This window comes from Haematobia irritans, chromosome 1 (genome assembly GCF_050003625.1).
Source record: "Haematobia irritans isolate KBUSLIRL chromosome 1, ASM5000362v1, whole genome shotgun sequence".
Classification (NCBI taxonomy): domain Eukaryota; kingdom Metazoa; phylum Arthropoda; class Insecta; order Diptera; family Muscidae; genus Haematobia; species Haematobia irritans.
In genome coordinates this window covers 4,191,757-4,204,821 of record NC_134397.1, presented here as the reverse complement: position 1 = coordinate 4,204,821, position 13,065 = coordinate 4,191,757, and the positions used below count along the sequence as shown (strand labels likewise).

The following is a 13,065-nucleotide window of genomic DNA, read 5'->3' as shown; positions in this document are numbered from 1 at the left end:
ACTCCTAACCTTTAATTAAATTTCATTAAAACCTTTAATTAAATTTCATTAAAAACACGACAATTTTTTCGAAAACCTAAAAAAATTTTCGTTCTAAGAACTGTAAGAACTTTCAATGAAAGTTTTTTTTTTGTAAGTGGAAAATAAATGACATATTTGTTACGAAGAATTCTCTTTTGAAGTATACACAAATTCCCAAAATGTATTCCTTTTTGCCTTCTATAAGCATTAGCGTAGCTAGACAAATTTCCTGGGGGGGCTAGCTAAGAATTTATAGACTGAACTTATAGGTTCAATTAATGTTTTATTTTATAAAAATGAATAAAAAATCAGACATTAAAATAACTAGACAATTAATTTATAATAAACCAACTAAAAGTAGTTCCACACTTTTTCCAGCAAAAAATTGGGAGTTGTTCACAACCTTAAAGCACTTCCAAAAATGTCCTCACAAAGAAGTTAATTATTTAACTACACAGGAAGTTTTTTACTTTATTTTTTTTTTCATATTTTAATGGGTAATTTTTTGTTTTCTTTTTTTCAAATAGTCTAAGAAAAGAGTAACAATAAATAAAATGATACAAATCATTCAAATTTTGCCACAAAAATGCCAAATCCATTATAGAAAAATCGATAATTTTTGAAAATATTCGAGGGAAAACGTTTCAAATAAGCGTTAGAATGCATTAAATCATAAAAAACATAAAAATATAAAAATTATTTATTTGGGAAAATATCATAAAAGTTTTCAATTCATATTCAATACACTGAATTCGGATCGCACCTTAAGAAGTGATGCAAATTCATTGCAACGGCTGTTGAAACGGTGGACATATGTCCTATGACAAGTTAATATTACATTTATCGCTTCTCCGCCAATTTTGCACCACTTTCGGACACAAAAAGAAAATTTTCACTTCTTTTTTGGCGACGCCTTTTTGCAGCATTATTAACATATTCATTTATGAAAGAATAGTTTTAATATCAATTAGTTTTAAATTAAATTGACTAAACCAGACTAAATACAATAATAAAGGAGCTTTAGTTATTAAACTAAACATAAATTTAGGAACTTAAATCATAAATTCAACCACAGATTTATTTCATAAATATCAAACTTCAAACATTCACTTATAATAAAGAAACTAACTCACAATTTAGGGGGTCTAAGCCCCCTCCCCAGAGGCCTTCCTACGCTTATGTCTATAATAAATATTTCATGTAATTAAAAACTTATTTTTTTATTTTTTACTCATAAATTATTATTAGTGATAGATTATATGGGAATATGTTTTGTTTTCATGCCTCACAGATATACCAATATCCCTGGATTCCATATTCAGTTCGATTTGTGTCATATATTTTTACCTTTCTTTAAATGATTGAAGACGTTTCACAACAGTGTCAAAGGCTTAAAATCAGTGGAGGCAGGCATACATACTTCTAACTCAGAGCCTTTTATTTGCTACAGTTCCCATACATAAATCGAAAAGTTTTATTTGATTACTCTCCTCTTCATTTAAAATCATTTTACAATATCGAACATAAGAGGCCAATAAAAAACAAAATGACCGATTAAAGTTTAGTATATTGAAAACGTGTTTAACTCGTCAACCATCCAATGTCTGTTAGCCAGTGTTGCTCAAATTCATTAGGCATTTGTCTTCATATCAATAAGAGAGAGAGTGAGAGAGAGCAAGAATGGAGAAGAGATATTACGTTACACACATTCTTATCTCACCTAATCGCACATATTCTGTCTACAATTGCAAATTCACCTTAACAAGTTTGTCCAGCGATAACTTCAGTTAAAAACAATCGGTGTTAGCCTCAACTGCTACTGCTACTCCGTCATAGCAAATACGAATATGATGTTTTTCCAATTTGGCTAAACGCAACGAGAGTTTGGTAACTTCGGTAAAAAAAAATGGCCAGCAATTGTGTGATATCGTTTGATCAAAATGAATACGGGACTTACTTCACCGGGCAACTGTTAACGGGCAAAGTTATTATAACTTTAAATAAATCGAAAAAATTTAAAGGTATATAGGTTTTTTAACGGTAATATAATAAAGCTTATTTCAAACGGAAATACAGCATATAATTATTTTTAATACTTGATGACTCATTGTGATAATAAAAAAACTGTAAATAATCTAATCACAAAGTAAAATAAAAACACACGCACATACAAACTGTATGCAAAAGATATTAAAATATTCGGATTGATAATTTCTTACCCAAACGTAAAACATTAAAAAGCTATTCATAAGAAAATTGATCATATAATATATTTAAAAAAAGTTATTTTAATGGAAGTGTAAATTTACTTGAAGATCATAACTATCGCAACCAATTTAAAAACGGTAACACAAGGTTGATTGGAGATTACAAATATTAGACCTGACTCTAAAGATCTCATAATTGTTTTCTCATTTTTTTTTTTCATTTTTATTAACTTAGTCACTCACATTCCAAAATGTTATTTAAAATATTGCGTTTTTGAAATTGTGATTGTTTTAAATTAGCTGCTTCAAACATTCATTATTTATTACCAAAGCATTATATTTGCAACTAAGTTAGGTTAGGTTAAAGTGGCAGCCCAATTTGATTCAGGCTCACTTAGACTATTCAGTCCATTGTGATAACTACCAATGCAACTAAGATAGCTACACAAAAACAATTATTTGAGTTATTATTAAAAAAAAAAAAAAACATTTTTATATATACCACTAAAGCCAATTGTGCTCTTTTAGTTTATGGAATTTATTAAGTTTTACTTAAAATTTCTAGAAAAAAATTTCATTGAGTTTAAACAATTTATTGTGAATGTTAGTGGGCAAAATTATACCCAAAGGAACAAAAAGATTTTTAAAAAATTCTTGCTTGCAACAATATATAGAATTTCATAAATTTTTTAAACTTTACAACAAATGAGCCAATCTTGCACTTCGTATAGTGATAATTTTAGGAGCAAATTTTTCTATAAAATTTTATATAAATTTTAAAATTATTTATGCATTAAAAATAAAACAACAGAACTAATAATGCCTAAAAAAATTTATTGAATTTGCCGAAAAATATTTACTTATTTTTGTGATGTCGGCGTTTGTAAAACAGTTTCAGTAAAATTCGACCAATCTCATTTATAGAATTTTCCTTATATAGCGATACATTAACGAAGCCATTCTCGTACGAATAAAAGCCAGTTTAAAAATCTAAATTATAACAGATACTTGAAAGTAAAAAAAATGTTTTCAAAAAACAAAACTTTAAACCATAGATGCAAAATTATCAAATTTTTGATATTTTTTGAGAGTTTTCATCTTTAGATTATTTCATAATTTTTTTTTTTTTTTTGTTTTAAAGAAAACTTGCTTTACATGAAATACATATGACTATAACACAGGGACGCAAATTGCAAAGATTCTTGGCCTAAATTTAATAAAAACAAATATATACGGTCGTAAGTTCGGCCAGGCCGAATCTTATGTACCCTCCACCATGGATTGCGTAGAAACTTCTACGAAAGACTGTCAACCACAATAGAACTACTTGGGTTGTTGTATCTTAAACCTTCTTAATATCGTTTTCTAAAATGTGAGCTAGTCCATACGTGGTATATGTTAGACAAAAATGTTATGTATAGTTAAGTCTACAAATAATTACGAATCGACATGGACTTTTGCACGGTACGTAGAGAGCCAGAATAGAAATATGGGGATCGCTTATATGGGGGCTATATAGAATTATGAAATTGATATGGACCAATTTTTGTGTGATTGGGGATCGATTTATCTGAGGGCTATATATAACTATAGACCGATGTGGACCTAGTTAGGCATGGTTGTTAACAGCAATACTCTAGCACAATGAATTTTGCTTCTCTAAAAGGCACCGGAGGTCAAATCTGGGGATAGGTTTATATCGGGGCTATATAAATTTATGGACTGATATGAACCAATTCCTGCATGGTTGGTGGATACCATATACTAACATTACGTACCAAATTTCAACCGAATCGGATGAATTTTGCTCTTCCAAGGGGCTCCGGAGGTCAAACTGGGGATCTGTTTATATATATATAATATATATAATTATGGACCGATGTGGAACAAATTTTGCATGGTCATTAGAGACCATATTCTAACACCATGTACCAAATTTCAGCCGGATCGGATGAAATTTGCTTCTCTTAGAGGCTCCGCAAGCCAAATCGGGGGATCGGTTTATATGGGGGCTATATATAATTATAGACCGATGTGGACCAATTTTTGCATGGTCATTAGAGACCATATACTAACACCATGTACTAAATTTCAGCCGGATCGGATGAAATTTGCTTCTCTTAGAGCAATCGCAAGCCAAATTTGGGGGTCCGTTTATATGGGGGCTATACGTAAAAGTGGACCGATATGGCCCATTTGCAATACCATCCGACCTACATCAATAACAACTACTTGTGCAAAGTTTCAAGTCGATAGCTTGTTTCGTTCGGAAGTTAGCGTGATTTCAACAGTCGGACGGACGGACGGACATGCTCAAATCGACTCATAATTTCACCACGACCCAGAATATATATACTTTATGGGGTCTTAGAGCAATATTTCGATGTGTTACAAACGGAATGACAAAGTTAATATACCCCCATCCTATGGTGGAGGGTATAAAAAAAATGAATGCAAAGATTATGAACTTTTTTCGACCAAAATATCTTGATTTTAAAGAAATTTGTCGTTAATATTGTGTAAATTGTATGTCCTAAAATTTACAAGTGAAATCTTTCATATTAGATTATTATTTTTTCATTGTTGCTATGGAAAACATCAGATATAAATCCTCCACATAATATGCCGATCAACTCCTGTCATGGATTGGAACAGATTTTAATCAAATCCGAACTATATATAATAATAACCAACCAAGTATAAGTGAACCCATTTAGAGAAGCTTGGAACCACTCATGAATGTTACCAACATTAACCGTCGCTGAAAAACTTTAAGTCCGAAACTGGGATTGCACCCATTAACCATTCATTCATCATTGCCCCACAACCCATTTTGTGTACTAAAAAAAAAAATAATTGGATAGAAAGATTTTGATCTTCCCTAAATTCGTTTGGTATTGATTCCGAACCAAAGATGCGACTTATTTAAGATAAAGACATTTTTAGACAGTTCTCTGGCTTTAAATTTAGATCTAATAAAATTAAAATTAGGATATAGATCTCATTCATTGAATTTTCTTTAAAAATCCAAATTATAACAGAAACTTCACAGAAAAAGGATTTCAATAAATTTTCAAATAAAACTTTCAACCAAAGATGAAAATCTTTAAAATAAGTCTTAGCCTGTATTTCAAGCATTTTTATCTTAAATCTAGAGTTTCAATATATCACTTTATTTAAAGAAAGATTTCTTTAATCAAAAATGTTTTCAATTTAAACAAAAAATTCCTTAGTTCAAAGACATACCGAGGTGTCCTAAATTTAATGAAAATTTTTTGAAGCAAACACAATAAACTTTATTTTAATTAAAATTGCATTATTTAAAAAAAATCTCTAACAATTTGTAAATTGCGTGTCCTAAAATTTAGGTTGCATAATCTTTCATATTAGGCCAATATTTTTTTTTTTTCAGCGTACGTTATCATATAAACCGATCTCTGCATTGGGCTTCTTGAATGTATTGATGCTTAGTTTTCTTCTTACATTTGTTTTCCAGTGTCCCAAACAACGTAGTCCAAAAAAGTTGGTACACGTTAGTGCATTAGGATCCAATTTTAAAATATTACTAAAGATTTTCTGCGGTAAAGACCTATGATCTGTCAGGTCACCAGCAAACAAAAAGCGTCGCCAAAAAGAAAATGTTCTTTTTGGATCCGGAAGTGGTGCAAAATTGTCGTAGACACAATGAATTTAACATGGGCTTGTCATAGGATGCATATCCACCATTACAACAGCAGTTGAACTAAATTTGCATCACTTCTTAAGGTGTGATTTTTTAATTCACATCTAAAACTCTGAAACTGAAGTGTTTTGGATGTGATTTTAAAAAAAATAGTGATATTTTGACAAATAAATAAATGTTATAATTTTTTTATGATTTTTAATGCATTCTAAACGTATGACCTCAAATATTTTCAAAAAGTTGCAAATTTTCTAGATTGGATTTAGAATTTTTTCGACAAAATTTTAAAATATTTTACCATTTTATTATTTCTCTGTTTTTAACCTATTGAAAAAAAATAAAATTACCCATTAAATAATTATGAGAAAAAGCGAGTTATGAAAATTGAATTAAAAGAACTTCCTGTGTAAAATTTTCTATAGAATTAAGAATTTGATAAAATTTCCTGTAGAATTAAAAATTGATAACATTTTCTCTAGAAATACAATTTGGACAACATTTTCTATAGAAAAAAACTTTTGACAACATTTTCTATAGAGATAAAATTTTTACAAAATTTTCCATAGAAATCCATTGAGCGAAAACTTTTCCTATGAAAAATCCCTTATAATAAAAATGAAGCACATTTGCATAAAGCTCCTACAAGGTCCATTTTTTGTAAAAATGGCAAAAAAAAAACATGATCATTTAATTTGAAGAAATCATATGTTTTGCTTATATTTAACAAAGCAGCAAAGCAAAATTCCTCTTGGTTTTTTGTTTTATAAACAATTTTCGTCAGTGTTGATATATTTGCTAAAACAATGATTAACTATACAATTAACTTTTATCTTATCTAGCTAAGATATATTAGAGATAGTATATGTGAGTGTTATTTTTGCCGCAAATAGCATAAAAAATTAAATAATTGTTTTGATTTTTTTCTTTCGATTAATTTTCTATGATGGCTATTTTATTTATGATTCAACTAGAGGCTTAATTCTTTTGTATAGGTGAATGAATTGCAAAAATATTTGTTTTTAAAAATAATTCCATTTTAATAATAGGCAGTGCAATTTTTGTTGCCTTAAATCAGAGAAATATGTAACAAAACATAATATATCTAAAGACCTAAAATTTTTGGAGAAATATTTTTCTAGATAAGATATGTACATTCGCTGTGGAATTAAATATTATTAAATACACATTCCCATTGTGACACGTTTAAATGTCAACGGAAATTCCTACTGTCCCTTTCTACTATAGCATATTTTGGAGCTTTCGTTTTTTTCCTAAATTTTGAAAAATAATATAAATTAATATAATTTTTTTCTTTATTATCTTCCAGGAATCAAACTTCAAATATGCGGTTATGCCCAATGCCAGTGGCGTCAACGACATGGCCGCCGCAAACCCATTTACAAATCAAATCTAAAGAGAAAACATGTCTATCATGGTCATGAGGATTATATAGCATCGACTACCTTCCTTGTGGGTTCAGAAGATGGCAGTACTTTCGCCATAGAACCTGGAACCCATACCTATACATTTTCTTGTCCTATACCTGTCAATTGTCCATCATCCTTTGAAGGAGCCTATGGTCATGTCCGGTATTTAGTCAAAGTGACCACAATAAGACCTGGTTCATCCAATCGAACTTATACCAAAGGTTTTACAGTTTTGAAGATGATGGACCTCAACAGAGAAGGTCAACTTTTAAAGGTAACCGCTTCTGAAATGTAAAAATTGCTTTTTTATTTATGGTATTTAGAAAAAGGATATTTTTCTGATTTCAGAGTCCAGCCTTTAATGAGAGCATGGAGAGTTTTTGCTTTTTCACTTCTCAAACGGTGAGCCTACGTGTAGATATTATGCAAACCGGTTATGTTCCTGGGCAAATGGTTCTGGTCAGTTCCCATATCAAAAACCATTCCAGCATTGATGTTAAGAAAATTTTGATATGCCTGAATTTACGAGCCACTTATACCTCGGATAGCCCGTGTATGCGTACCACCGGTGAAAAGTTGTGTCTGATTAAAAAATATTGTGGCTCTGTCCCCAGGCACAGTGAAAGGGATTATGCTGAAGTTATTCGAGTTCCAGCGACACCACCCACATGTGATCACCTCAGTAAAGTTGTACGAATCTCCTATGAGATTTGTGTGGTAGCTGTAATGAATCATCTGATGCACAATCCCAAATCTGTAATACCTATAACGGTGGGAAATGTTCCCTTGGTAATGCCATCAGCGCCAGTAGTAACACCCAGAATGGATGATGTTCCCACAACATCGGCTTGTGCCATGCAAAGGGCAGAGGGTAATGATCACAGTTTATTGAGTGAAGAAACGGAAGTTGAATTTGAATTGCGTAAGTTCGGAAATCCATCCTAGGAATTTCTGGAATTGATTACACGTTTGATCTTTTTTTGCTTATAGCTCCTCCCACCTATGAAGAGGCCATGTTTATGACCACCAATTTAGCTGATGATGATGTAAATACCGTAAGCGAACAGGCTAATTTTACCCCACGATATCCGGTCTTCGATGTCGATTCCGTGGCTCAAACTGCTCCACCAAATCCTCCTCTTAAGAAAAAGAAGAAGAAAAAGAAAACTAATCAAGAGCTACAAGTTCAGGATATTCTGGATGAAAAACCCCCTAGAGAGTCACCCATTGAAATATGAATATCGTGCTTATTATAACTCTGTATAAGAGAGAGAGACTCTTCTCTTCATCTTTATAACTACCAAATAAATTAATTATCTTTATTCTATGAAAGCATGGAAATTATTGTAAAAACTAAAAAAGCTATCAAATATTTTCTGAAATTTCAAATTTTTATTAAAATTTCCATAAAATCGGAGAAAAACTCGGTCGCACAGAAAAAACCTACTTTAAGTTTCTTAATTGAATTTTAAAGAGTATGCAATTAAAAAATTAATTGCTTCAAAAACTACTCACAACAAAATAAAAATGGGACATTAGAGGGTTAATTTCGTGATTGTATCCAAAAATATATTGTTTCTGTGCAGTTACTGCGAGATGGAGTTGAACTCTTATATAACTTCAAGATGCTCAAGACTGCAAGCATGAAGATCAATTTACTTAAGAGGAAAGAGGACATCTTCAAAATAACGATATAACGACAAGTCTGGTAACCCTACACACTTTTCATTTGTACTACGTTCCCTTAATTAGATTGTTTGTTATATCTCTTATTACTCTTCGATTCATGCTTCTCCTTCTTCATTATTAGAGAATGTACAAATCCATCAATCATTAAAATTGAAATGGCCTCACAGACACTCTCTTACCAAAATCAAATGCATTTAAGAGAGAGCGTGATGGTATGACAAAGATAGCTACGATAAGTGCTCACTATACAATTGGTTTGTTTGCAAATGCACATAGACTTACTTCAAAAACACAGTTGCTTAAAGAAAGTCAAAGGAATCGCAAGTTAAAAACCATTGACTGGAAATATCAGAGGTAGTTGATACTCATTTCCAATTGACACTTGTTGATATGCCTTCAACCTGCCTATTTGAATTGGATCATAGCAATGGTGTTTACTACAGTGGCCAGACCATCAATGGAACCATAAAATTAACAACAAGCTCAGAGAAAAATGTTCACAGTAAGATAAGACGGTCATATCCTTTTGTGTACCAAATTGTGGTTATTAAAATTGTCCTTCCTAAATGATAGATGTACGCATTGCCTTCAAGGGTGAAGGCAAAGTTAAATGGGATGAATCATATACCACATCTACAGGAAATGGAAATACAGTTACCAATACAATCTGCTATAGAGCCCATGAGGTGTATGTAAGTAATGAGACTGTGGTACATGGCGAGGGTAAATTGCCTATGGGCCAACACACTTATACATTCAGCATAATATTGCCGCTACAATGCCCCACATCGTGTGAAGGACGCTATGGTCATATACGTTATGGAATATCGTTAATATTGAATAGGGTCTTACGTTTCGATAATGTCTACCATAGGCCATTGACCGTTCTAAAAACGGTGGATTTGAATTTAAACCCTGTATTCAAGGTAGATTATTATTTCAAAAAACAACCATAATCTTTGAAAATACTAACGTCACACTTGCAGCTTCCTCTTTTGGCTGAAGACAATGCCAGTGTATGTTGTTGGCCCTGCTCTGGTGGCAAAATGATATATTCGCTTCGTGTACCCTTTGGAGCCTATTCTCCAGGCCAGTTGGTCAAATATGCTTTGGCCATACAAAATCAAACCATGGCAAATACCAATGGATATTTACTGGAATTTATACAAAGAAAGACTTTTACAGTCACTTCGCCTCAACGAAAGCAAAGACAAACTAAAAATACTTTAGTAAAAAGGACGTATTCGGAGACTTGTTTACGTCTTACCAATCGCATATTTGAGGGTGAATTTCGTATACCTTCAATTTCACCCACAACCGACCCCAGTTCCATTATACATGTTGACTATAAATTGAAATTGACCATCTATATGATGGGATGCCACAAGTCTAGGGATATATCTGTGCCAATATTCATTGGCACTATACCACTGAGAGAAAGCCTAGTAGCTGCTGTAGAAGTAGTAACGCCCACAGCTCCTGAACCAGAAATCTTGAAAGAAAATCCCGAAACCGCTACCTCAGATATGCCACCCAGTTACTTAGACTTGAGTAAGTAGTCTGATAGTCTGATGACTAATTGGAAATATTCTATATTTCATCAATGCTTGCCTTATCTTCTATTTCGAGCAGAACCACCTTCCTACGAGGCTACAGTGGAATGTGATTCCCATTTTGTTGATCATGACGTAGATAAACATCATCGCGTAGACGATTTCAAACCTCTCTACCCCATGTACTCATAGGCAATGTATGTCCCATTGTTTTACACTCATGGTGTGGTCAGTTTCATGTATATTTTTGTTATGATATTCAATACAAATGAGTTATATTTTCTTTCAATACAAATGTTTATTTAATTTTAATATCTTTGTGATTGATAAGAAACTTCTATTGCAGTTCTTTTTTACTGTGAATATGGGTAATAATAAACAATCAGCATTACCATACATTTTATTTGTATTTAAATCTTTATGATATGTGATATATTTATTGGATTTTTCTTATTTGATTGAATTAAAAAAAATGAAAAAATACTTATGAATTTGTTTGTAGAAATAAAGTTTTTTTTTGGGGTTCAATCGCGAAATTAATTATTAGTTAATTTTTAATTGAAATTAGTTCAATCAATCAATGCCATTAACATTTTCATTCATACATATAAACTGAGACTGATGTATGAGTCAATTAGTTTATTAAAGATATGCAATAGAGATCTTAATAAAAAAAACTATTGGCGATATTTTTTTCGTTGTAAAGCAAGCCTACTGAATGTGAATTCTTTCGTATCCAAGGACTGTTGTCAAAAAGAAGTCCTTCTGTATTTGTATTCGATATCTTATTAGTCTTTATTGATAAAGTAATAAAGTAAAACCTCTCAATTTTGGACACCTCCTAAAAACTAACAATTTTCTTGGAACGTTTTCAAAATTATCTCATTTAAATTAAGCTCGCATAAGTGGACAAACTTTTCTCAGCGTTTTCGCTGTACATAATAATAGTGCATTACAAACAGTATGCATTTCTTAAAGGCTTATTTTCAAAACCTTTCATATTATTTATAAATTTTAAAGAGTCCAATAAAGAATGGGAAAAATAATATAAATCTAAATATAACAAGTAAACACAGCCGAAATAGAGTATGGATTGCATACAATCACCCACAATTGAATTACTTGGGTTGTGGTTACAGTTCCCGACGGCCAGGTATATTAAACCTTATTTGCATTATTTTCTATATATTATTTTAGTTCTTATGCAGTCTAGGTTAGATAAAAAGGCATAAAAAACGGACTCTACAAATAATTATCGCTATTAGAAAGGATAAATTCAACAACAACTGATGGAAGCTTTTCCCCCATAAGAATCCAGAGGTCAAATTTGGGGTCAGTTTATATGGGACCTATGTTGGCTTGCCAGATCCAATTTGTGAAAAAGCTTGACATTGGCAAAAAAAAAAATGATTTTGAAAAATAACTTGACAAATAAAAACACTCATATTGGTTTTAATTAATTTTTTATTTTTTTTGCAAAATTATTAGTATAAAAACAAATACGAGTATATCATAAAAAGTACAAATAACAGACAACGTAAAAGAAACAAAAACAATTTAACAGTAAGGAAAGTCTAAGGTCGGACGGTGCCGTCTATATTATACCCTGCCTCACTTTGTAGATTCACATTTCCAATACCATATCAAATCTGTCAAATGTATCGAGTGCTTATTTCCCATATACATACATTTAAATCAGAATCGATTTGGGCAAAATATTTTAGACTTCTTAGAAAATCTCTGGACTTCAAATATAAATCAGCTAATGGCCTGGGCGAAGCACAATGTTAGTAGAAAAGTATGGGAAATATTGAGATCTAAATAAATTTTATTCAATTTCGCAAAAGTATCTCTACGATTCATCGTTCGATAGATATTAGATGTATAGGAAAATTTTATTCATTTTTACAAGCTTTTGTTTTTGCAGTGGCGATTTTACATGGCCAATATGGGTTAAAATGTTAATATATATATATATATATATATATATATATATATATATATATATATATATATATATATATATATATATATATATATATATATATATATATATATATATATATATATATATATATATATATATATATATATATATATATATATATATATATATATATATATATATATATATATATATATATATATATATATATATATATATATATATATATATATATATATATATATATATATATATATGTATATATATATATATATATATATATATATATATATATATATATATATATATATATATATATATATATATATATATATATATATATATATATATATATATATATATATATATATATATATATATATATATATATATATATATATATATATATATATATATATATATATATATATATATATATATATATATATATATATATATATATATATATATATATATATATATATATATATATATATATATATATATATATATATATATATGCGAGTTACACGCAAAAAAA

The 13,065-nt window shown here is 30.2% G+C and overlaps 2 protein-coding genes across 2 annotated transcripts; both read left to right on the top strand.

Moving 5' to 3' along the window:
- Positions 1-1,801: 1,801 nt before the first annotated feature.
- LOC142220085 (arrestin domain-containing protein 17) lies at positions 1,802-8,669 on the top strand. The gene is made up of 4 exons (XM_075289010.1): positions 1,802-2,042; positions 7,238-7,611; positions 7,686-8,259; positions 8,328-8,669. Exons 1-4 carry the CDS (start codon positions 1,928-1,930, stop codon positions 8,573-8,575), a joined length of 1,311 nt encoding a protein of 436 aa, XP_075145125.1. The 5' UTR covers positions 1,802-1,927; the 3' UTR covers positions 8,576-8,669.
- Positions 8,670-9,299: 630 nt separating this feature from the next.
- On the top strand, positions 9,300-10,975 carry LOC142220086 (arrestin domain-containing protein 3-like). Its single transcript, XM_075289011.1, has 4 exons — positions 9,300-9,528; positions 9,600-9,952; positions 10,013-10,577; positions 10,659-10,975. The coding sequence occupies exons 1-4, from the start codon at positions 9,417-9,419 to the stop codon at positions 10,769-10,771; spliced, it is 1,143 nt and encodes a 380-aa protein (XP_075145126.1). The 5' UTR covers positions 9,300-9,416; the 3' UTR covers positions 10,772-10,975.
- The last annotated feature ends 2,090 nt before the right edge of the window (positions 10,976-13,065 follow it).

Excerpts from the sequence above, each read along its gene's own strand:
- LOC142220086 (XM_075289011.1), top strand. The coding sequence starts at position 9,417 with ATGCCTTCAACCTGCCTATTTGAATTGGATCATAGCAATGGTGTTTAC. Across the intron at positions 9,529-9,599 it reads CTCAGAGAAAAATGTTCACA|ATGTACGCATTGCCTTCAAG; the intron begins GTAAGATAAGAC and ends CCTAAATGATAG. Across the intron at positions 9,953-10,012 it reads ATTTAAACCCTGTATTCAAG|CTTCCTCTTTTGGCTGAAGA; the intron begins GTAGATTATTAT and ends TCACACTTGCAG.
- LOC142220085 (XM_075289010.1), top strand. The coding sequence starts at position 1,928 with ATGGCCAGCAATTGTGTGATATCGTTTGATCAAAATGAATACGGGACT. Across the intron at positions 7,612-7,685 it reads GAGAAGGTCAACTTTTAAAG|AGTCCAGCCTTTAATGAGAG; the intron begins GTAACCGCTTCT and ends TTCTGATTTCAG. Across the intron at positions 8,260-8,327 it reads GGAAGTTGAATTTGAATTGC|CTCCTCCCACCTATGAAGAG; the intron begins GTAAGTTCGGAA and ends TTTTGCTTATAG.